The following is a 26,410-nucleotide window of genomic DNA, read 5'->3' as shown; positions in this document are numbered from 1 at the left end:
AGTGGATATTTCACAAATAATTTACATCTTCACTATTTGTTGTTGTTTTGTAGCAGCAGCTTTACCTCTCTAATTACACTGTGCTCAAGCAAATATTAAAATTCATCTTCCGTCTCAGAGTAAATGCAGCAGATTGTGGCAATTCAACGCTCCACCCGGAAACAGGACAAAAGAAACCTGACGGAGATGAAAAATTCTAGGAAAATAAGTAGCAAAACTGATCCATCTTACAAGAATCATTAAGAGTTGATTGCTCAGAGAAAACGTTTTAACCAAACATAAAACAAAACAAAACAAAACCAATTTATAAAAAAATAAATTCCGGGTGCAGTACAAACTTAAATATGAAAAATAAAACTTAAAACACAAGAAGGAAAAAAGAAAGAAAGAGAATGTTTTAACCAAATTTAAGATTATTATCCTCCAAATAAGAAATCCAAAATAACTTTTCAAACTTTTTTCCAAAAATCTGGGAATAGCTTCTCAGGGGAATCTCCTGGGAGGCGGAGAGGGAGATGTGTTGCTGTTGACAATAAACACAAAAACACAATCTAACAGGGTTAAACATTCCTTTCAGATGCACTTTGTTCCCAAACTGGTTAATACCCAATGATTTACTAACAGTCCCCACCCCCAACCTAAAAATACATTTCTCCCATAAATAATTTTAGATTTCTTCAAATGGATATAATGAATACCTTACTAAGCAGTATTAAAGGGTTTTATGTCCATGCCTTTTTAATCCTTCCTATTTCGCCACATCCTCCCCTCCCCATTCAGCATATCAACTTGGCAAAAATAAGTTAGCCTGGTATTTTAAGTACAGACCTGCATTTGAGACAGTCTTACAAGTTCAAGACTGCAACTTTTGGCTCACTGCATTCTCTCCCATTTATTCACGTTAATGAGTAGTCCTCCTAGTTTTGTGGCATTAATACCATTACAATGCTACAACTGTACAAGATGCTTAAACAAAAGGTAAAGGAGGCATCAAGATCTTTTAAATAATCATGCATTCACAGGTAAGACTTCATTATTCCAGGTAGCAACTTCTAGGCCAGGATGCTGTTTTCCTATGGCTTTCCTGAATATTCTGCTTCAAAACCAGACCCTAAAAGTGTGATAGGGAGTAATTATAATAAAACAGAGAGAGAGGACTCCATTTGTCTGATACTTCAGTGATCCATTGCTGAAGAGGAAACACACATAAATAGGTCAGGAGCGTAGAGCAAAGTGTTTGCTAAAAGTTACACAGCAGTCTTCTGCCATCACCCCACAAAGAGAAAGAATGAAGATCTTTAGGGTAGAAGAACCTTGTCAACCAGTTGAGGACAAAGTGATAGCAAAGAAAAACAGTCAATATGAAAAAATTATTTCAAGATGGATCATAGGTCTAAACTTGAAATGCCACCATAAAACTTCTAGGAGAAAACACGGAATATCTTCGTGACCTTGAAGTTGGCAAAGATTTCTTAGACAGGACACACAACACCAACCGTGAAGAAAAAATTGCAGCTCAGCTAAATATCCTTAATGGAAATGAGTAGACAAGCTACAGATTAGAAAAAAAATTCACAACACACTCTTCTGACAACAAACTTGTACCTGGAATACAGAGTTCTATAAGAATAACTAAACAACTGAGTAAAAAATATATCTAAAAGAACTTGAACTTTAAGATATAAAAATATATCTTAAAGAACTTGAACTTTTAAAGATACATGAATGGTCAATAAACACGTGGAAAGGTGCTTTTTCTTTATTCACCAGGGAAATGGAAATTAAAAACCACAACAAAATACCATTTCATAACTATTACAAGGGCTAAAATAGTAAGATGAATAACATCTGATGTTAGCAAGGATATGAAGCAATTGGAACTCTCATACATTGTTGTTAGGAGTGTAAGATGGTACATTTACTCTAGGGGATTGTTCTGCAGTTTCTTTTAATGTTTTTTTTTTCTTTTTCACGTTTATTTATTTTGAGAGAGAGTGAGAGCAGGGGAGGAGCAGAGAGAGGGGGAGAGAAAGAATCCCAAGCAGTCCAGAGCCTCACTTCCTCAATTTCATAAACCATGAGATCATGACCTGAGCTGAAACCAAGAGTGAGATGCTTAACCAACTAAGCCATCCAGACACCCCTAGAGCATATGGGGGTCATAAGATCGTGCCCCACGTTGGGCATAGAGCTTACTAAAAAAAAAATTGATACAGATAAAAACTATGAATCTCAAAGGCATGATGACAAGTGAAAGAAGCCTTATGCAAGACAGTGCCTACTGTATGGCTCCATTCCCACATAAAATTCAAGAACAAAACTGGCAAAAGAAATCAGAAAGTAGTTATCTGGGCTGAAGATAGGGAGAGAAATTGACTTGAAAGAGCAAAGAGAACCTTCTGGGGGTGATAGAAATGTTCAACAGCTTCTGTAGTGGTTACACAGGTATATATAATTGCCACAACTCATTGGGCTGAACACCTAAGAACATATTATTGTATTAATTATATTCCAATTTTCAAAAATGTTAAGGAATCAGAATTAATCCAAGTGATAAATAGTCCAGCACAAAGAAAAATCTGACAGCTTTTTAATTTCATCTGAATTTTCAAGACTGAAATATTTAAAATATGCTAAAGGGGCGCCTGGGTGGCTCAGTCGGTTAGGCGTCCGACTTCGGCTCAGGTCATATCTCACGGTTCGTGAGTTCGAGCCCCGCGTTGGGCTCTGTGCTGACAGCTCAGAGCCTGGAGCCTGCTTCTGCTTCTGTGTCTCCCTCTCTCTCTGCCCCTCCCCTGCACATGCTCTGTCTCTCTCTCAAAAATAAATAAAGAGTAAAAAAAAAAAAAATTGAAAAAAAATATGCTAAAAAAATGTAGTTCAATATCATGAACATTCATATAACTCAACTTGATCAATCTTAAACATTCTGTCATATTTGTTCAGGTTTATTTCCTCACAAAAAGCCCCCATGAACCTCTCTTTGACTCCATTCATCTTCTCATGCCCTAGTAGTAATCATATCCTGAATTTGGTGTATAACAAGTTCATTATTTTTCTTTTATTTCAACTCCAGAGACCTAAAAAATAAACTACACTGAAAGAGCATTTTTAGGGACCTGTATTTTAAATAACCTTTTTATACTTGAGATTTAATGCTCTGTATATTCCATCCTTCTTTCATTTAGCAAACATACATGGTAACAGTGATACGAGTGATGTTTTGCTAGGTGCCAAGGACACAGTCTACAGGAGAATGCCTGGCGTAAAAATAATTTCATGCCAGTGTGCTAATGCTAATAGAGAATACATAAAACTTTTTCAAAAGATGTTGATTCCTTACCTAATCAGAATATTCCAAACATTTAAATCATTATGAGTAGATTTGCTTGACAACAAAGGCCAACACAAATATAATATTTATTGCAAATAATTTCCCCCTTTCTCTTGATTTTTCACACTAAACAGGACAAAGAGAAAGGAATTATTTGGCATCTAAGTCCTAGAGTTTGGTCTTTCTTTGCCAATATTCATTAAGAGAGTCTTGCCCTCATTCACTAAAGAACAATGAAGAAATCTCAAGTTACACAATAATCAGTGGCAAAATTAATTGCAATCTAGATTACTCAATATTCCTTCTTCCTAAGTGATTCTTTTCTGCTTGAAGAAGACAGCTTTATAAATGCTGCCTGTGTTGGTCCAAAGGAGATGAGTTACAATGAAAGATGGAAAAGCAAAGGCTGATTTATCTGCAGATCTACAACATAAAATCTCTTATCTGATACTTGTGTTTATCTCTATCACAACAATAAAGTTCACAATAAGGTATTACAAATCCTGAGGCTCCATCTGAATGATCAAAAAGAGATTAAATTGTATTTAGGGTATTTTTAGTGTTAAAGATAACTTGATTATATTTTAACCCTCTGACAATCCATGATGTATTTGTACACAATCAGTTTATTTAAAAAAAAATCTTTTTACATTTATTTATTTTTGAGAGACAGAGCACAAGTTGGGGAGGGGTAGAGAGAGAGAGGGAGACACAGAATCTGAAGCAGGCTCCAGGCTCCAAGCTGTCAGCACAGAGCCCGCTGTGGGACTCGAACCCACGAACTGCGAGATCATGACCTGAGCCAAAGTCGGACGCTCAACCAACTGAGCCACCCAGGCGCCCCTACAATCAGCTTATTTTAACAACAACTCTTCATTCTCTATCTTATATTTAGAGTGATAAAATATGAGAACTAGAAGGCATCCTATTTTTAATAGATAAGAAATACAATGCCTTAATGCTGAAATTATTTTTTCCAAGGTTACATAGAATGCTAACGGCCGTCAGAAATGCTTTGCTTTATTTTTCTCCCAAGTATCTTGTCCTCTTGTGCTTGGGTTTAGAAGTATTTTTGGTGTCAGAAGACTCAGGTAGTTTCTGTAACGATCACGTCCCAAGGACTGGAGATATCTTAAAGATCCCAAAGACTTCTTTTGAGACCCAAGCACAAAAGAAATAGAAGAAAATATAAGAAAAAAACCCAAAAACAAAAAGATAAGAGCGGGAGGAAACTGGTTGGTTGAAGAATAACAAGAGTGGACCAGATCGTTCTCGCAACCACAATCTCCCTAGAGAGAAGCAGAGGGAAAACATTTTTCTTGTCAAAATATACATATGAAAATATATATACAAATATATATGAATATATTTATAAATCTGCCAGACCTGGCTACTAAAAAACATCTTGGCAAGCATTTAAAATTATTTTATTTCTTTATTTACCAATATCAATGCCATAGACTAATCTTGTAATATTATTACTCCATATCCAGAAACGAAATTAACAAGTACAAAAATCAACTCTATGACACTGTAGGTAGACAAAGCAGATCAATATTAAAACATCTGTGGTAAGCAGTGACTTGCAGAAATATCACTTTAGTCTTTGTCTTATTTTTTGGCAGAATTTATATTTGCCCAGAGCCAGCTTAATTTTTTTCAATTACTTTTACTTTATGTTCATTGAAAAACAAATGCAGTTTTATTCTACAATGTAATTAATAATCTTTGAAGAGACTAATGCCAAACATTTATCCTTAGCACCTAAAACGTAGTACTGTTTACTAGGGTTTTTAAAAATATAGATAGCCCTTATTGCAATGAAAACAGCTAACAATTTAAATACTTCTACTGGCCACCAATTACAGCAGAATAAGGAGGTAAATCCAAGACGCTTAGTGTTCAGTGAAACAGATTGTATTTCATTTGGGCAAACATTTATTTGTAAAAGTAAATATGGTTTAGAGATGTTTTTCAAAAGTAAACTAACACAGGGGCGCCTGGGTGGCTCAGTCGGTTAAGTGTCCGACTTCAGCTCAGGTCATGATCTCACAGTTCGTGGGTTTGAGCCCCGCGTCAGGCTCATGCTGACAGCTCAGCGCCTGGAGCCTGTTTCAGATTCTGTGTCTCCCTCTCTCTCTCTGCCCCTCCCCTGTTCACACTCTGTCTCTGTCTCAAGAATAAATAAACACTTAAAACAACAACAACAATAGTAAACTAACATAGTAATATACCAAAAATGGAAGAGCACCAAAAAAGTTTGGCTACGGGGTGCCTGGGTGGCTCAGTTGGTTGAGCATCTGATTTTGGCTCAGGTCACGATCTCATGGTTCGTGAATTCGAGCCCCATATCTCTCTCAAAAATAAATAAATAAACTTAAAAAAAAATTAAAAGAGCTTAGCAGAGTGAGCTCTCAATAACATCATTATTATTTCCATTGTTTTAATTTTTAATTTACAATTTAGTTATAAAATATTTTGAGGCACCTGGCTGGCTCAGTCAGTACAGCATATGACTCTTGATCTAAGGGGTCATAAATTCGAGCCCTACGCTGGGCATACAGATACCTTAAAAAAAAAAAAAGTTTTTTAATTCTATAGCTTCAACATTTGCACTGTAATAGCAGAAGCAAGTTTGCCTAGAAACCACCCCATTCCACATTTCAGTTTGGCGAGGATGCCAATCTTGATATAACAGCGTTGGGCACATGACCCAGGTCTAGATCACAGTCTCCATCACCTTAGAAATAGTGCTAGTTTGAAGAGGTGGACAAAGCAGAGCTAATCAGAGTCCTTGCCAGAGACTGAAATGCAGGTGCCAGAAGAAAAATGTTTCTTTTTTAACAGGGGTTATTAAGTTAGGGTGATATATTCCTAGACTGCCAATGCTATTTTAGCTGACTAGGCAGAATTAGACTCCACAGCAGGAGATGTTGCAGCCAAGATAATCTGAGCCTTTGGATCCCTCTGGACCTAAACCTAGATCCGCCCCCAGTCTTAAGAACTATGTGAGGCAATACGTTCCACTTCTGCTCGGTTTGGTATGGGTTTCTGCAACAAAAATACTTCTTACTAAAAACTGTATGCATCTATTTCAATAGACAAAGATTTTTCTCTATCCCAACCTACCTCTACCTTCAAGGCCTGCCCCTGAGCTCTATCTATACATTTTTGTTGTCTATACATGTTTGTATACATTTTGTTGTCTATACATTTTTGTTTGTATAGATGTATACATCTATACATTTTGTTGTATCTATACAGTCATGATGCATACTTGTGAAGTTGCTTGAAATTCATACAAAAGTAATGTTCAAAAACTCAAATAAATGCTGGGAATGATTTATTAGTCACTTCAGAGTGTCAAAAGTTTTTGAAAATTTCCAACTAGCTCATCTGTACCCAAGTGTATTCTTCTTGTGTTCCTTTTATATCTGTCTATAAAGTTTCTAAATCCCTCAACTAATAGAGTAATTAAGACCATCTTCTGATGTTTTTAGAACATCACAGTAGATCACTGTTGTTTATGTCTGCCTGGTATCCATTTTCCTTTCTTCTAGTAACACCATGTTGACTATCCTTGGAGACACCCCACTTGCAGTCCACATAGAACCAGGGGAATTACCCTATTCCCTGACTCCAAGGTGAGTACATGATCTGGGCCTGGCCAATCAGAACTCCTTGCCACATGATTGGAACATGGATGAGTGGGGTCCAACTTCTGGCAGAATGATTGGGAAATAGGTGTTACAAAGACATTAGTTTTCTTCAAATGAATTTATGAATTTAATACAATTTTAATCAAAATCCTAAAGGATTTTTTAATGATAAAATCATTCTAAAATTTACCCAGAGAATTAAGTATACTCTCATACCACCCTGCAATTGTTTACTGTTATTTTTCAAATTTTTCTTGACTGGTATAGTTCACTTGAATGATCAGATATTAAATGTTAAAGGTTTAGTATGTTATAGTTTAGTATGTTACAAAACACTCAAATAGAATATAATACAAAATCCAGAATCAGACTGCAGAATACAACAAATTAATTATATAAAAGGGTCCATTTCAAATCAATGAGGAAAGGCCAGGTCATGCCTACGGTGACAGATACACAGCATGTGTACTATACCTCACCCGTGCGGCACACTCATTGCAGACATCACTAATTAAGCAGAGCATGCTTTCCTGTTGGACCCAGGTATGGCTCTGGAATCTTTCCCTACATGGCACTCCAGGCAGCCCCATCAATCTATTAGACAACTCATGCAAGAGCATTATTTGGCAAATAATGCTAAGATAATCAGCTAACTGTTTGGAAAAATAAAGTTAAACCTCTATGGCAGACCATATGCCAAAATAAATTCTACGTAGATTAAAGAGTTAAATGTAAAAAAATGAGACCATAAAAAGACTAGAACAAAGCTTTTGCAAAAGATATTCTCTGAGAGAAGCATAAGCTCTGAGATGAGGAAATGTGAGAGGGAGTGATGGCAATGCCTTGGTTCTTGACATCACTGACGCAGGGCTGCTTAGTTTTTTCTGGAGTCCTGAGACTTGTCTGTATCTTTACAGTACCACCACTATTTTACTTAAACTAGTTTAAATAGCCTTCTGTGCTTTAAAACCAAGAGCACATTAAATAAGGCATATATACTTTCTTTCAGAAATTTTTTTGTTGATCAACTTCTTTTACTACTAATAAAGAAGTTTATGATTTTTTTTTTTTTTTAAATAAGAGAGAGGGCGCCTGGGTGGCTCAGTTGGTTGAGTGTCCAACTTCAGCTCAGGTTGTGATCTTGTGTTCCAAAAGTTCGAGCCCCGTGTTGGGCTCTGTGCTGACAGCTTAGAGCCTGAACCTGCTTCAGATTCTGTGTCTCCTTCTCTCTCCCCATCTCCCACTCATGCTCTGTCTCTCAAAAATAAACATTTAAAAAATTTTAAACGAGAGAGAGAGAGAAAGAAAGAGAGCACGCATGAGCAGGGGAGGGGCAGAGAAAGAGGGAGAGAGAGAATCCCAAACACACTCTGCACTGATGGCCCCTGTGGGGCTTGATCTCACAAACCATGAAATCGTGACCCGAGCCTAAATCAAGATTCGGACACTTAACTGAGACACCCAGGTGCCCCAGTCTATGACTTTTCTGAATCCCTTTCAAATCAAAGCTTCCCATTTTCTGACTGTGAAGTATAACATTTTATATACATGACAGATTATTCTTAACTGTAGTTATATGTCAAAGCATTCTAGCAACTTCTAGCGAGCCAGATTACAGAAACAAACCAAGTTGGAGTTTAGTAACTTTTACTCTTTCCAAAAAGCCAATCTACTGACACCATAATCACTGGCACTTTGTTCCTATACAAAATCATTTCATGAGATTTGTTTTTAAAATGAAATCAAACACAAATTGTATGAAGAAATCAGCGTAGCTTCCTTAGAATGGCACTCACATCAAGTGAGTAAATCAACTGTCTTTCTCCAGACACAAAACATTAAGTGTACCAGAACATACAATCATTTCTCTGAAGCTAACAGCTCCTTTCTCTAATCTAGGGGGGGAAACCCTTTAAAGGAAGAATATGCTCTCATGCTGTGTGACCAGATGTAAAGTACTGTTTATAAAACTAAAATTTTTCTTCTCAGTGCCCAGAGCCAGCAGTCATATCACCTAAGTGCTTTATAACAAAGCTAAATGGTATAAGCTTAACACCCTCCCAAAGTATTCCATTTTTTCCCACTGTCAACAACCATTCTCCTATTATCCCCGGAGAGAAATCTCAGGGCTAATTGATGATATCCAATCTGTACCCAAAGCCCATCATTTCTTCCTTGAAAACAGTGGCTCTCAATTTTCCACCCAATGTCTCTGATGGATCAAATGCCTGGCTAGCAACAGAGGCGCACTGCCAGAGATTCTCCACACGTGTCAAATCTTTGGGAGCACAGGCAGTCAGATGGAGGCTTTCTGGGTGGAAAAAGGTCCCCGGCGGATTCTGCTGACCCCTGGCAAAAATCATCTGCTTTAATATGTTTCCTGAATTGCATCTTCGTATCTATTCCCTGCTACCACCACTACCCCATTCAATGATTATCATCTCTGCTTTGGGTTGCTTTTTACTCTAACAGCTGTAGTTTTTCCTACCTTTTGTCTTTCCTCTTTGCATTGGATCCAGATCATCCACTGCTGCCAACCCAAAATTCTGTTCCCATCATGTCACTTCCTGGCTCAAAAATGGATTGCATCAGTTCCCCACTCCTTCTATCTCTTCAGCCTCTTCCCTTGCCTGTTGGCCTTGTTTCCTTGCTCTACAAATATGTCCCAATTATTTCCCATGTAAAACAAAATAAAGAACAACCAACTACAAAACTAAAACGTTCTTTGGACACTTCATTCAACTCTAGTTACCATCTTTGCTTCTTTGATTTTTCTGAGAACTTTTAAAAAGCATAGTCTATTCACTGCCTTCTGCTCCTGTCATTCTGCTGAAATTGCTCTTATGAGAACTTTAATGATCCGGTTCTCTAATTACCAAATCCAACAGATTTCATTTTTGTTCTTTACTTTCTTGGCTTCTGATGCTGATCACATCCTCCTTTTCAGATTCTTGCCTCACTGACTTCCACAGGACCATTTTCTCCCGGCTCTCTCCCTACCTCCTGGACCATTTCTTTCCAGATTCTTCTCCTCCCACTCCTTGCTTCAAATGTAGGGGTTCTGCAGGGTTCCATCCTGGTTCTATCTCCCTTTTTTATTTGCATCCTCTCTTGATGATTATATCTATCCTCATGGCATCAATTACCACCTTACCCTAACATCTCCTAAGTCTTCATTCAGTTCTCACATTTCTCTTCACTATAGACCACACTCCAGACCCGCTATTGGACTTTTGTGCCAGAATGTCACACAGGTAACTCAAATTCAACACGTCCAAAACCAAACTTATCTTCACCCAAAACAGAGTTCCTCCCCTGTCAATTTTGTTATCTGGTTTCCTAAGCCAGAAATCTAGGAGTTTCCTCCACTTTCCTTTTTCCCTCAGTCCCCAAACCGATCATTTAGACCTGCTGTTTCTATCTCAATATTTTTCAGTCTCAATATCCTCATGGTGTCACAACAGCTTCCTAACTGCTTTCCCTTACTTCATGTCTTGAGCTCCTACACTCCATCTGCCACTCTGAACCTCCTAAGACATCACTCCCTCACTTATTTTTAGTATTTTCTATTTAATGTTTATTTATTTTGAGAGAAAGAGAGGGAAAAAAACATGAATGGGGAGGGGCAGAGAGAGAGACTCCAAGCAGGCTCCACACTGTCAACACAGAGCCTGATGTGGGGCTCAAACACATGAACGTGACATCATGGCCTGAGCTGAAATCAAGAGTTGGACACTTAAATTACTGGGCTACCAAGGCACCCCATCATTACCTCATTTAAAGCCCTTTAAATTAACCTGGTGGCTCCTAGGCCTAAAACTTCTGACAGCACACACCATTAGGAAAAGCGTGAGCCTACACTCTCAATCTGTGAATATTGTCTAATATATGTATATTATTAAACATCCATAAAATATAGAAATCAAGAAAGAATGAGATGAAGATGAAATAAAAACACTAACATATTTCTGATGATGTCATACTATCATTGTTACTACATTACTCAAACTAGAATATACTCTTAGGGTCAAGTTCATTAATAATGACCATGTATTAATCCACATTTCAAATAAGTCTTCTTGGCAATTTCATTTTTTAGGCTGACTTCTTGACGATAGGGTTACCTTGAGATGTGACAAAGAGCTCCTATTAGGAGAAATGTTGGCTTTGCCTTTTTGTTATTGTTTATAGTGTTATAATTGCCTTCAATCCACGGTTTCTTTGTGCAAATCTTTAAGGCACTCACTTATGTTGTGAAGACTAATTTAGTTAAAAGCACATGCAATATATCCATTCAATCATGCTCAAGAAAACTGCAGTAAGTTGCGGTATGAAAATAGCACACTAAACAAACAAACAAACAAATAAATAAAACAAGAGCAGACAAATTAGTAAGGTCGCCACTAGCAATCCCTTTGCTTTGTGAAGCTTCCACTCTTTCCTTGAGATTTCACCTTGTGTACCAAATGTGTAATGGCCCTGTCTTGTAAGACTAAGAGAACAAGTGTCACCAATACATTAAATATTAATAAAGCTCAAATTCTTTTTTCAGGTTGAAAAGCAAATATAAGCCCTACTGAGAGACCATTGCTTGCACTGCACACAAGGCACTTGATGATCTCTGGCCTCCGCCCATCTTCCCAAGTACACACTTCCCGTACCTTACTTACCACGCTTTACTTCTCTCAACACACCAGCTACTTATCACTTTCCAACCTTTGACACGCTGTCTCCTTTGCACTTCTTTCTCTCCTCTAGGGCACCAAATTCTCACCTCTTTTAAAGCACTTATCACAAACCTATTATAACTATTTCCTTCCTAGCCTAAAGGGTGGGGATTACTCCCAATTTTTAATTCCCGGCATCTACCACAACACCTTGTTTGCAGTAGCTACTTAATAAGTGTTGACTGACAGAATGAAAAAGGTCCAAATTCCTCTGGCTGGCTTTCAAGGCCTTGCATAATCTGGCTCCAATTTATCTTCCCAGCTTTATTTTCTTCCAAGTTCAATCCTATTCTCCTCACTTCCTATCATATGTCAAGTTCATTTTGGCTTTTGCTCAGGTTATCCCCTCAATTTGGAAGGACTTCCACCTACAGGGAAGCAACCTGTCCCTCAAGCCTCCGATCAAACGATCCTTTCCCCATGATGGCACACTCTGCTCTTCCACCCTATAACTGATCATTCCCCTCAGGGAACTCTTGAAGAGGGAGTACTACCCATTTGATCAATTTCTGTGTGGCAGTTTTCTCTTTCCAATTTCAGTGTCAGCTCTTAGACACCAGGGACTACCTTCAACTTATTTTGCACGCTGACCTCTCACAACACATTACAACATGATAATGTTCAGGAGATCCTAAGAGACCTGAGTGACTGGCTGTACGTAGCACAGTACAAGGCAGAAAGCAATGACCTGGGTTTTAGTCCAAGTTCCACCACTAATTAGCTAGTTGACCTCAAACGTGTCGTTTAACCTCTCTGGTCATTAATTCCTCATCCAGAAGATGAGACTTTACAACTTTAAAAAATCCTGGTAAGAGTTTTCCTTTTGCCCAAAGAGCATTAAAATTTTTCCTCTAAAAATCAAGAGAAATTCTGAGACCTTTAGTAACTCACTTAACTTTAATGAACTTTAGCGTAATCATTTGCAAAACAAAGATAAAATGCCCATCACTTCCAAGGACTGTGTAAAGGTCAAATGAGAAAATACAGATAAAAGTGCATGGATAATTTAAAAATGTTAATAAAAATGTAAGGCATTATTATCTTATTTAGGGGAAAATGCAAGCAAGTGGCATTATTTGTTGTTCAATTAGGATAGGATGTAAACCTAACCAGGAACAGTGATTGGATCCTTGAATAGTCAGTCAGCTCAGAATAGCTGGACACTTCCACAGCCACAGGCTGTACCTCATTCCTTATGTACAAAGACACACATTTGATCACAAAGTAAAGCAACCTTTATCCCGGAAGAATTACACAGCAGGTAATATATTAAAGTTACTGAGTTATCAGTTAAGATCTAAATTAAAGCCTGGTTTTGGTTTCTAAAAATGTTCTTAGAATTTTCATAACCACTCCATATTAGAATCAATAAACTTCTCATATTTTGATAATAATTTGGGGGACATATTTTAGCACGAGACTCTATGAGAAGTAAACTGGTTACAAAAACATAGTTTCTCATATAAACATGTCTAATCATTCAAGTGAAACATGATGAGGCTAGTTAAACAAAAAGAAAGGAACACAGAAACACAAACTTCCTGACAATTTAGATGTTCTTGTAGAGATAAATGAATGACTACACACACAAAATCTCAAAGAAAATGTAAAATGTTTTCCTTAGAAGACTCCCAACTCGTCCAACATACACTGAAGAAACTGGCAGTATAGGAATCCAAACTAGCTTCTTTAACTTAGCAGCCTAGTAATGTCAGCAATATGTTACATGTCCCCTAACACACACAACGAACCATATTATATAGAACAGTGAAAATCTCAAGCCATTCTGGATACAAAAATTATTTTCAATTTTCAAGATACGTTTCATGCCAGTCCACTTCCTCTATACACTTAACCATTTTCTTTTCAGTAGATTTGATAACAAAACTTAGAATTACATTTAGGCAATAAATGATTTTCCAACAATATTCCAACGAGAATTGCTTCAAAAGTACTGATCATTTCTCAAATTATCAAACGTTTTTTTTAATGTTTATTTATTTTGAGTGCAGGAGAGTGTGTGTATGCCAGCAGGGAAGGGGCAGAGAGAGGGAGAGAGAGAATCCCAAGCAGGCTCTGTGCTGTCAGCACAGAGACTTAGGTGGGGCTCAAACTCACGAATCCTGAGATCATGACCTGAACTGAAATCAAAAGTCACATTCCTAACCAAGTGAGCTATCTAGGCATCCTTAAAATATCAAACCTTAAGTTGAACACTTTAAAACTGTCTTCCCTAACCTCTTCTGGAACATTTTCCAATGTATAGTCTAATTTATGTTCACTTAGTTTATTTCATAGCCCTAAAAAATATAAATGCTAGAAGCTACTTAGACCCTATTTTTAGCACTCAGGATACACTAAATTCAACATCTAATATCTGACAGGTGAGTAGTCACCTCTTTATGCTTAAAATCTGAATAACTCTGCATGGCATATCTTAGTATCAATGCTAATAGTCACTAGCTAAAACTGCAAGTACACAGTGAGTAGCAAATTTTAAGGTTCTGAGTGATAAAATCACTTCTTGACCTTTTGGCTAAAATCAAGGGTAAGGTATGGGGGTGCCTGGGTGGTTCTGTTGGTTAAGTGTCCAACTTCAGCTCAGGTCATGATCTCATAGTTTGTCGGTTTGAGCCCCGCGTCGAACTCTGCGCTGACAGCTCAGGGCTTGGAGCCTTCTAAGGATTCTATGTCTCCCCTCTCCCTGCCCCTTCCCCACTCATGCTCTCTGTCTCAAAAATAAAACAATAAAAAAATTTAAAATCAAGGGTAAGATTCTACAATAAATAAATAAATACATACAATAACAATAAATAAAATAAAAAAGAAGAACAAAAAAATTAGAAAAAAATCAAGGGTAATGTTCTGAATGGTAAATGTGAAGAAGAAAAAATCAGAGGAATAGGAAACTAAATGCAAAATTTTTTAAGTTTATTTATTTACTTTAAGAGAGAGAACACATGAGCAGAGGAGGGATAGAGAGAGAGGGAGAAAAGATGAGCAGAGGAGGGACGGAGAGAGAGGCAGAAAAGATAAAGAATCTCAATCAGTCTCCACGCTGCCAGCGCAGAGCCCAGGGCGGAGCTCAGTGCGGGGCACAAATTCAAGAGCCATGATATCATGACCTGAGCTGAAATCAAGAGCTGGACACTTAACCGACTGAGCCACCTAGGTGCCCCTAAATGCAAATTAAAAATAAAAATGTTGGCCTATACAAGAGATGTTAGGAAAATAGGAAAACAAGAATCTTTGCTTCTAAGAAATGCAAACTCATTTCTTTCTTTCTTTTTTTTTTTTAATGTCTATTTATTTTTGAGAGAGAGACAGAAAGCAAGCAGGGGAAGGACAGAGAGGGAGAGGGAGACACAGAATCCGAAGCAGGCTCCAGGCTCTGAGCTGCCAGCACAGAGCCTGACATGGGGCTCAAAGCCATGAACCATGAGATCATGGCCTGAGCCAAAGCCGGACGCTTAACCAACCGAGCCACACAGGTGCCCCGCAAACTCATTTCTTAACCTGTTCGCCTAAAGTAATTCTTTTTCTTACCATGTTTTTCTTTTCAAGTAAAATGGAACCTTGGATTTTAACTTGTTATCCTGGCTATTCTGAGAGTGCTCGTGTTAATTCAGAGCATACCTTCATGACCCAGTCCTACCTTCCTCATTCAGAGTTTTGTTTTTGTTATTGTAGATTACTGCCATATTCCCAGATATCAAAAAGTATCAAATGAATAACAACCCTTTGAAGGTGGTATTATCATCATCCTGGTTTTTCAGATGAGGAAACCAAGGCTTAGCAAGGTTGAGTAACTTGCCTAGGGGTTACAAACCACTACTCAGAAACAGACCCACGTCTGTCTGACCACAAAGTCCTCACTTGTACTTACCCTCACCAGGCAGAATAACTTCGTAATGTTTCTCATTTGTGTGTATTTTCTGGTGGCAGCTTTCTCTTAGGGGAAACTTTAGCTTCACCATCAACCTTTTCCCAGGCATCCTCAACCTCTGATCCCCATTAAGGTCTTCTATACATCTCTCCTTCCTTTGTGTCCTCTCCAGAGTTCTATTATAACATCACTTTAGCCCTTTGCTGCGGTTATTTCTCCCCTCTCTCTCTTATGTCAACTCCAAACTTCCTGAGGGCAGGAATCAGGGAACTTCAAGCGCCTCTGACACATGGCAGAGTTGAGTAATGTTTGATGTATGAATGAATAATCCTGACAAATCCATGGGATAATAAGGAGCCCTTTAGCTCAGTTCCCTAACCACAGGCAACCAGAGACTACTGCTTTCCTTTACCAGGGGGTGGCAAGGGCATGCCTAAGATTCCCTGCCCACACCACAAAAGAGTATCACTGTGCTGCTTAAGACAGCTTTTCAAGTTTTGAGACATCTAATGGAGGAACACTACGGTTCCAAAACTTGAAGGGCTAAGCATAAAATCTATCTTTTAGCTCTCGATTTTAAATAATGTTTGCTTCAATTAAATGACTGTTTTCAGTGATTTTGCATATTCTAAGTAATTTTATTTTTATATCTCTTTGTCTTGAAAGTGCAATTGCATACTTCCACACACATATAAGGACAAAAACTACTTGCCCTTTTTTTTTTTTTTTTTTTTTTCAAAAACTACTTGTCTTTTACAAATTAGGAAAATAAAGTAGAACCTGTGTGTTAGGTAAAAAGGCACTCAATAAATATGTTATTATGCTGCTGTTTGTAAATCCTCCTCCTAAAAACACATGTGGCCTATTTTAGACTAATGAATACTGGGAAACATTTACTAGATGATTTTCATTTAACTGATATGAATACCAGGTTCAAAATATACCTAAACAAAAGCTGTGTTTTTAAAAAAATATATGGTGTAGGGGCACCTGGGTGGCTCAGTCGGCTAAGCCTCTGACTTCAGCTCAGGTCACGACCTCACTGCTCCTGAGTTTGAGCCCTACATCGGCCGGCCTTCTGCTGTCAGTGCGAGGTCCACTTTTGCTTCCTGTCTCCCTCTCTCTCTGACCCTCCCCAGCTCGTGCTTTCTCTCTGTCTACAAAATAAAAAATAAAAATTTGTGGTGTAAAGAGATGAAATATCTGTCCGTTACCACCGAGTACTACATAAACAGTACTACTTCAATATTCTGGCTCTGGGGCTCCTGGCTGACTCACCGAGTGCTGACTTTGGCTCAGGTCACGATCTCATGGTTTGTGGGTTCCAGCCCCGAGTCCGGCTCTCTGCTGACAGCTCAGACCCTGGAGCCTGGTTTGTATTCTGTGTCTTCCTCTCTTTCTGCCCCTCCCCACCTCAAAACTAAAATAAACATTAAAAAAAATTCTGGCTCTAAGAATTTATAACCAAATGCACATCGAGACCAATTTCAAGGTACATATTTAAGGTTACAATTTTTAAAATAATTTTTTTAAGTTCCTTTTACTCATTTTGAGAAACAGAGAGAGCACAGGAGGGGCAGAGACAGAATCCAAAGCAGGCTCCACATTGTCAGCATGGAGCCCAATATGGGGCTCAAACTCACCAACCATGAGATCATGCATGACCCGAGCTGAAATCAAGACTTGACCGCTTAACCAACTGAGCCACCCAGGCATCCCGGTTACATTTTTTTTTTACATACCCACTACCCAAGCCACAGTCTACAATTTTACTCCATTTATTAACACTAATTTCTGAGAAGTGTCTGGTCCCACCTATAGTGAGATATAAATAATACTTGTAAATAGAATATTATAAAGATGGGACACGGAAATTTCACACTTGGAGCACATACAAACTAACATTTTCCCAAATATTTACAAGCAGATTTGGAAAAAAAAAAAAAAAAAAAGTGAAAATCACTTTGCCAAGCTGGACTTCTGACCTCTCAGTTTGTGACTGGCCTCCCATTCCCCAATCCCTTCTGTTCTTCCTCTGCCAGGAATACCCTCCTGACTCATCTCTGCCTATGTCCATTACTTCCTTGGAGACCTGGCTCAAGATGCAGCTCCTTGAAAAAGGCCTCCCTGACGAATCCTGATTTCCACTACTTCCTAACTTTGCATTTCCTTGGCATTTATATATAGTTTGCATTACATAATCAGTAACTTGTAAGTTGTTTTACATTTTTCCATCATGTCCCCAACTAGAGACCAAATACAGAAACATTATCTGTTATATCCTCGTCTATATAGCCAGTAATAAATGCTTCTTGAATGACTGAATCACCAGTGAAAGAAAGCCAATTGCTCACAAATTTCTGAAGTAAGCCAACTGGCTTTTCAGATCACATTTACAATACTCTACCACGTCCAATATGGATGGGTCCTTCAAAGAAATGAGATTTAATTGGGCCTGCCATAAATTCATCACGAAGGATCCAGGTTACAGGTCACTATACACTTAAAGTAAAAGTAGTGGCTATTCAAACCTATCTTGAGATTTAACATTTCAGGCTTCATTTAAAGCCTTGAAGCAGCATGCCTGTGAATGGTAGGAAGCTGGCACCAGTCTCGTGCAAAAGGGGCAAAACTCTAGTTGGCAGTAAATGTTCAAACACGTGAGCCTCCACTGTTAAACAAGGCTCATTAGCCACACGAACTTGCTGTTTCAGCTTTCCGTCTTCAATGAAGTGCTATGATCTCTTTTGGTTATTGTTGAGAGCCAATGATGGGTTAAATTCCCATAAATTAACCAGTAGTTTTGGTGGTTTGCCCAAGCATACCACTGGCATGGGTGTGGGTGATTTTTTATTTATTTATTTTAACAGACCCTCTCGCCCCAGGAAGCCAGATGTGAATGAAGAAAGCGCCAACCGGGCACTTCTCGGGAGGCAAACCGAGACCTCCAGGACTCGAGCCCTTCAGTTTCCCCCTAGTTCTTAGTGTCAGCTTATCGTGCAGAGGCGGGGCTTCAAGCGCGGCTGCTTTTTACTAAATCTCAACCGACTCTTCCTTAGGGACTGAAAGCCAACTTCTCCTGCAAGGACCATCAGTTTTTCCATACTCCAAGCCCTAGCAAGCAGAGTCAAGGGGGAGCCGGGCCACTAGCGCAAGGAAGCCGAGGACGCGGAGGGGGAGGGACCGGACCCGCTCCGTAAAGGGCAGGATAGAAGAAACAAAGTGAGCGCCGGCCGGCCCAGCGCCGCCCGCCCGCCCGCCCGCCCGCCGCCCGTCGGCCCCGCTCACCCTCCAGCAGCACCTCCTTGCCCGCGCGCTTCAGCGCCTGCACGGCCTGGTCGTGGGTGGCCTGGCGCAGGTCGGTGCCGTTCACCGACAGGATGGCGTCGCCCAGCCGCAACGCTCGGCTCTGGTCGGCCGCCAGCCCCGGGAAGATCTTGGAGATGAGGATGGGCATCCGGTTCTCGCGGCCGCCCTTGATGCTGATGCCCAGGCCGCCCGCCTCCTGCTTCACTACCCGCACCCGGCGCACGGGCGGCGACGCGCCCGCCTCGCCCGCCGGGCCCCGCGGCGGCGCGGGCGGGCTCGGGGGACCCAGGCCGCGGCTGGGACTCCCGGGCAGCGAGTCGCCGGCGCCACCGCCGTTCGGGAGGCCGTTGAAGGCGGCCGCCGCCGGCCCTAGAGAGGGCTCGGACTCAGCCGCTGCAGCGTCGCCGGTGAGGCTTAGGCTCTCTCCGCTGAGCTCGGCCACCACCCGAACCCAGCGCTCCCTTAGGAGCAGCTCCACAAGCCCCGCTTTGGTGGCCCGCGTCCACACCGCCATGGCCTGCCCCGCTCCCGCCGCCGCAGTCGCCGCAGCTACCCTCATTCCAGTCAGGCAGCCTCGGCGCTTCCCCCTTCCCGCCCGAGGGGGCGGGCCCGGCCCCCCCCCCCACCGCGGTCGTTTATTATTCATGAGGGGCCACGCCCATCGTCCGGAGGGGCGGGGAGAGGCGGGCGGAGCTGCTTCCGGAAGGTTAAGTTGCAGCGCTTAGGCTGGTTCTTTGCTGCTCGCTGGATATGGACAGCCTGAGCGCTTTGGGGCTCCATCTCAGGTTCTCCTCCTTCGTTTCGTCTCCAAGGGCCACCCCCGAAGCTCCTGACCTCCACCGCGTAGCTCAAGGGAGCAGCCCCGGCATTGAGAGCAAAATCAGCTTCAAGAAGCACTTTGCAAGTCTGCAAGACTGGGTTGCACGTTCACTCTTGCATTGATTGGTTCATTATGTATTTACTGAGTGCTCAGCCCTGTGCTCCTTTTGATGCTTGGAGATGAGCTGAATAAAATGTACCACAGTTGAGAGCTGGCGGTCTAGTGGGGGAGGAGAGTGGAGAACCAACCATCCTGGTGTGATACTGTGTTGTTAAGTAACATGTAGAAAACGCCCTGAAAGCAGAGTAAAAGAAACATTCGTTTGGGCTTGGGGTCAGCTTCACAGAGGTATAGAAGGTGAGTAGGTACTACACTTGATCTTAGCCAAAAGGCCGAGAAGCGATTAGAAGGTGAGTAGGTGTAGCAGAGGGAATTGCATAAGGAAAGGTCTGGAGACAAGAATACAGGCATTTGTTACTCTGCTTTGTAATCACCCATTTGCTTGCCTAGAGTGACAGAGGGGTTTCTTTTTCAGCCCTGCAGCCACTATAGGTAGGCCTCAAAGATATTTACAGGATGATGATTACTTAGGAAGATGTCAGAAATCCACTGTGAACAGAGCATAGGGTCAGTGGAGGTAAAAGGATAGGACTGTGAAAAGTTTCATATAATTAAACATGGAAGAGTTTGGACTTGGCTTATAGATCTAACCTTCTTGCCCTGGAGGTCATGGCCTTTTGCTGTGGCAAATGTTGGTGGGTGTCCCCAGAAACTGTATGCACACTGCAGAGCCTGCAGTGGCTTTTATCCAAAGATAAAGGTGGTGTATTCCACCCCCTTGCAGCTTCATGGGCTGGGAGAGCTGAGGAAACTGAGGCCCAGAGAGCCAAAGACTCTGGTCCGAAGTCCACAGTGAGGAAGGAGAAAAAACTCAGATCTCCCAGATTCCTGGGCATGACTACATACCTCAAGCCTCGAAAATGAGGATCCAGAAATCACACTGCTGAGACAGATCTCAGCAAAAACATGAGGTCAAGGTGCCCTCTAACTTCCCTTCAGCCCTAAAAGCACAGTCCCCATGTTTTCACTTGTTGGGAGTAGGGCTACAAGCAGAGGGAATGTACACCGATTCCTGTAAAAGGGTCTGTATACCTGCTTGCTCATGAAGTACATGTTGAAGCTCGTGAGCCATGTTCTTGCACCTCTCTATGAATGCACATTCATGTGTGGGCAGGAACTTTCAAAGAGCCTCCTATACTAGGAGTTAAAACGATAAAAATGGAGACTGGAAAGTACCCAGAGCCCAAATGAAGAAAGAATTCAAAATGATAAACGTATCTTACTAAAAAAAATCGTTACAGCAGAATCCTCTTTGCAATTAGTGGAGCAGGATTTTCCAAGCTGCAAATGTCAGCAGAAGCTCAAACCTCCAATCCTCTCCTAAATCAATTGTAGTGAGGCCAGTTCCCCGTTCCAGCAGGTCCCAATGTGCCTAAGTGCATCTGCAGTCACAGACGTTTCTGGCTTTGCTCCAGCTGAGGTAGGTGTGAGCCCCCAGAGGCCTGAGTTACATGAAATTTCTGCTTTTGAGAGAGCACTTGACAGCTGATTCCTTGGAGTATAAGCATTATTTTGAACACTTTTACATGCATAATTATCCAGAGGTTGGGCACTTGAAGACACCTTTATTAGCAAAAGAGAAGTGCTATAAATTATTTCTAAAAGTATCAATACCTTTTGATCAATAGAGCTGGAGGAAGTCATAGATCTTCCAAATAGTAAAGGCACTTACATAAGATAGTAAGTTATGTAACAAAATATTTAGCTCTAGGAACAGAGAAGGTAATGAAGATTGCTATTTGGATTATTTGGGAGTTTTTAAGCTATTTTTAGGGACACCTGGGTGGCTCAGTGGGTTAAGCCTCTGACTCTTGATTTTGCCTCAGGTCATGATCTGAGATCTAGCCCAGAGTAGGGTTTTGCAAAAACAGCATGGAACCCGCTTGGGATTCTCTATGTCCCTCTTTCTCTGCCCCTCCCCTGCTGGTGCTCTCTCAAACATTTAAAAAATTATTTGTAAATATATCCATTTAAAATTCCAAATTTATTGAACTGCTTTCACAAGGTCCTCCATCAGAATCTAAATTTCAGTGTTCTCTCTCATCACTACTTTCAGATTAGCCAAACTCATCCAGTCAGTGTCTCCCAATGATGTCCTGCATGTTCCCCACTGAGGCATCCTTCCAAACACCTCCTTGCCTCTCTCAACTACTTTCCCACCTAGCAAGATCTCATCGTAGTTTTCACTGTCTACCCAATTTTGGGGGGATTTTTCCTCTAAACAATTTTATTGTATACCTGCCTGTTTTGCCCAAGTAGGTTATAAAATACAGAAGGGCAGGGACCACCCACTGACTTCATTTCCTGCTATTCCAAAAATATTGCCTTGCTGAGAAGAAACTCATTAAACATGTGATTGATTGAAATTCAGTGCCTCCTTTGCTGTAGTCATTTCAAATAATCCCTCTGAAGGTTTACTGGTTCCTTGCAGAGTGAAAATTACCATCTAGGAAATCTCAAGTAGTGGGAATCTACTTACTGTGGATAATGAAATCTGAAACAAAAAGAGTACACATCTGTTTCCACGGTTTCTTAGGGACAGTGAGACAAGATTAGATAATTCTTTGAACATGTTATTTTATCTACCTCTAAAAAAGGAAATGGCTGAGATAATTCCTAATAAGCTTTCATTCCTGTCACCTATCAATATGTAATAACAGGCTGTTATTACTATTCTGTTTCTCAGAACAAGGGATGGATCATTGCTAATTTATTTTTTATTACTCCTTTGTATATTTTTCTGTTTATCTTAGAGAGAGAGAGAGAGGCATAGGTGGAACAGAAAGAGAGGGAGACAGAGAATCCTAAGTAGGCTCTGCACTATCAGTGCAAAGCCTGACGTGGGGCTGGAACTCACAGAGTGGTCGTGACCTGAGCTGAAGTCGGACACTTAACCGACTGAGCCATCCAGGCACCCCTATTTTTGATTACTCCTTTAAAATGAGGGGGTTAAGGGGCGCCTGGGTGGCTCAGTTGAGCCAGTTGACCGCGAGATCGTGACCTGAGTCGAAGTTGGACACTTAACCGACTGAGCACCCAGGCGCCCCATGAACCTGTTTCTTATTCAGAAAAATTCAGATACCTTCTGCCTCTAATGGGGGTTGTAAGGGTTAACTGGGATGTCGTATGCTGTTTTACAATACTGTACCTTCCACCCTTTAAGAATTCCATAAAAAGTACCTGCTCCTGATATTGTTACCTGTTGATCTTAAGCAGCAGCAAAAATACAGCCTTTGGTAAGAAGTCTCAAATTAAGAGTCTATACTTTATCTAGGAATGTGTCTGCCATAATACCATTTGATTCCAGGATTAAAAAACAAATGGCCAAATTAATTTTGGTGACAAACAGATCTTGTATAAAGCTACAGTTTGGTTGAAAGGGAGTACATATTGCCAAGAGTCCGTCAAAGGAAAGAATTAGTGGATCTGGGGTTCGTTCCAAGGTTTGAGTGTTGTGTAATTTCATAAGGAAGGAGGGCCCCAGGCAAAATTGCAGCCCTTAGCAAGCCTGAAGGTCACCACCACAAAGGCGGCCAGATGCCAGAGGAGCAAAAACAAGAGCTGCTCAATTACTACTAAAGAAGAGACCAAAGGAAGAATGAAGCTTGTAAGAAAACCAATCCAACATGCAACTTTGAAAATTTATCCATGCGTAACTCTTTCCCAGTTATAAGACAGTGAGATCAATTGTCCCTTTCAATAGGCAGTACTCCTTTGCCTTCCAGGAGAAATATCCTAAAATGTGTTTTTCTTTCCAGCACAAACATGATGTGAAAAGAGGGAAAGGTGCATATATCGTTTAGCTGATGCAAGCACATTTTAAAATTCATCCCACCAAGATAAACCACTATTTATCTGAAACCCACAAAAATGTATTAACTATCTCATGCGTTATGACTATGAAAACCCACATCTGCTAACCACATTCTTAATGAGCAGCAGCTGGTGACAGTTTTGTAGCTCTGTGACTTTCTTTTTAGGAAAATATTCATAAGGACATACTAAGCAGAAGGTTAGTTTCATTGAATCCACTTACTTCTGGAAAACCATCAGTAGTTTTTTGTTGTTGTTGTTGTTGTTTAATGTTTATTTATTTTGAGAGAGAGAGAGCAAGCAGGAAGGGGGAAGAGTTTATTTTGAGAGAGAGAGAGCGCAAGCAGGGAAGGGGGAGAGAGAGGGGGAGAAAGAATCCCAAGCAGGCTCCATGCTGTCCACGCAGAGCCCAACACAGGGCTCCATTTCATGAACCATGAGATCATGACCTGAGCTGATATCAAGAGTCAGGCACTTGACCAGTCGACTGAGCCACCCAAGCGCCCTGGAAAATCACCAGTGTTTTTAAGTCACAGTCATAGAAATTGCACAATTTGCCATGAAATTTAAATAAGTTCCTCAAATAAAAATCCCCATTCCCTCAATACCAGTTCCAACAGAATTTCCAGTGCCTCACCATAAGTCTTGCAGTCAGCTTCACCTCTTCTTTCCTAGGTCACTGAGCTCCATATCATGTTTACTGAGGCACACGGTGTATTTAGGCCTTCATCTCACAGCTTCAACTCCTTCTTCAGTCAGTTAACACAATGGCCCATTAGAGGATCCTAGACCCCTTTGAAAATCAGCTGTATGCTGTGGACACACCTCAGACAAGTATTCACTTATGCAAAATACAGCATTCAAGCTCAGGGGATCAGGAAGCCTCTAAAGGCCTTCCATGGACTCTTTCATGGGCTGAATTGTGTCCCCTCAAGGTTTGTAGGTTGAGGTGAACCCACAGTACCTCAGACTGTCAGTGTATTTGGAGATAGAGTTTTAAAGAGGTAATTAAGTTGAAATGAGGTCATTAGGGTGGACCCTAATCCAACATGACTGTTGTCCTTATAAGAGGAGGACAGGACACATATACATACATAGGGAAGTCAAAAAGATGGCCATCCACAAGCCAAGAAAAGGCCTTAGAAGGAAACAATGCTGCTAATAATACCTTGATCTCAGACTTCTAGCCTCCAGAACTGTGAGAAAATAAATCTCTGTTGTTTAGGCCCCCCAGCCTGTATTACTTTTATGGCAACTTCAGTGGACACATACAGAACCCACATTAAGAACCTACACAACAGCCTGGTTTTTTGCCTCCCTAACTGCCAGTCTCTTCTGGCCCTTACTTACACAAATGGGCATGTTTACTGTGTCATTCCTTTGAATTTGAGTAGTTCACAACTGTGTTTTCTACTGAATGAAAATTCTTTTTATTTATTTGAGATGGGGGGAGGGGGAAAGACAATCCCACGCAGGCTCTGCACTGTCGGCACAGAGCCCAGCACAGGGCCTGAACTCACAAACCGTGAGACTATGACCTGAGCCAAAACCAAGAGTTGAATACTCAACCGACTGAGCCACCCAGGTGCCTCTGGATGAAAATTCTTAACCACAGACTTCAAGGGCCACTCATACCTGGTCTTATTTCTCACTACCTGTTGGCTTAAGCGTTCTTTATCCAAAGTTTATTTACCTTTTCTACACACTTTTCTAAACTGCTTAGCTTTCCTCTGTGGAAATTGCTCTACTCTTAGCTTTTATAGGAACCTCACCTGCTTCTTAGCTACCATACGCAAGGGAAGCTCTCACCCTACGGGGCAAGCTTTCCTAAATAAGACATGCATGCTCTCATTACTTTGGTAGGGTCTGCCTGCCATTTTGGCCTTATTTTTCTCCATTCCCAATATATACGCTGTGTTTCAACCATGTGGAACTACTGGTAGTCCCTGAACCAGGCTATGCTCTCTCTTGCTTCATGCCTTTGTACTGAGAATGATCTAGGAATGCCTCTTTTCTTCTCTCTTCCCCCTTGATCATTACCACCCAATTCCAAGAGTTATTAGCTCAAGGACCATCTGCTACCTTCACCTGATCTGCTAACTCTACCAGTTAGGTGCCCCTTATCTGTGCTCATCTCTAATGTAGCATTGTTGATTTAGTTGTTTCTCCCCTTCCAGCTAGGCTATGATGTTCTTGAGAGATGAGAACATCTTTTATCTGTTATGGGTAGACAGCATATAGTAGGCACTCAATAAAATTTCAGTTCTGTAACTTCCTAAAGACAAAGGACACAAAGCTAAGCCTTCATATCTGCATCTTTGCTGTCCATATATGAAAGCTACTAGCCACATGCGGCTATTTAAATTAAAAATCAAATAAAAATAAAAATTCTGTTCCTTTGCTGCACATTTAAGTGCTCAATAGTAGGTGGCTCAATTGGTTGGGCATCAAACTTTGGCTCAGGTCATGATCTCATGGTTCATGGGTTCATGCCCCACATTGGGCTTGCTGCTGTCAACACAGAGCCCACTTTGGATCCTCTGCCCCCCCCCCCCCCCGCCCCGCCCCTGCCCCTTCCCTGCATGTGCTCTCTCTCTCAAAAATTAAAAAAAAAAAAAAAAAAAAAAAAAATATATATATATATATATATTAAAGTGCTCAATAGTCACATGGGATAGTAACTATCTTATTGTACAGCACAAACAGAACATTTCCACCACCACAGATAACTGATCTGTACCT

General features: G+C 40.8%; 1 protein-coding gene, 1 long non-coding RNA gene and 1 other non-coding gene across 4 annotated transcripts in view; 1 reads left to right on the top strand and 2 right to left on the bottom strand.

Annotated features, from left to right (window-relative positions):
• SNTB2 (syntrophin beta 2) overlaps positions 1-19,498 on the bottom strand; it is a 107,026-nt gene extending 87,528 nt beyond the window's left edge. The window contains exon 1 of one of the 2 annotated variants that reach the window (XM_053906600.1): positions 18,895-19,498. In XM_053906600.1, the coding sequence (XP_053762575.1) occupies positions 18,895-19,474 (580 nt within the window). In that variant the 5' untranslated portion in view covers positions 19,475-19,498. The remainder of the gene's footprint in view (positions 1-18,894) is intronic. The other variant, XM_053906599.1, reaches the window with a different exon arrangement.
• LOC128778172 (uncharacterized) lies at positions 19,180-22,221 on the top strand. The gene is made up of 3 exons (XR_008423541.1): positions 19,180-19,322; positions 19,728-20,100; positions 20,154-22,221. It is a non-coding gene; the product is annotated as an uncharacterized LOC128778172 (long non-coding RNA).
• Positions 19,942-20,139, bottom strand: LOC128778230 (U2 spliceosomal RNA). The gene has a single exon (XR_008423644.1). It is a non-coding gene; the product is annotated as a U2 spliceosomal RNA (small nuclear RNA).
• Positions 22,222-26,410: the final 4,189 nt, after the last annotated feature.

This window comes from Panthera pardus, unplaced genomic scaffold, assembly GCF_024362965.1.
Source record: "Panthera pardus isolate Hobbes unplaced genomic scaffold, ASM2436296v1 HiC_scaffold_19, whole genome shotgun sequence".
NCBI lineage: Eukaryota > Metazoa > Chordata > Mammalia > Carnivora > Felidae > Panthera > Panthera pardus.
The sequence above is the reverse complement of the archived record's forward strand: the minus strand, read 5'-3'. Positions and strand labels throughout refer to the sequence as shown.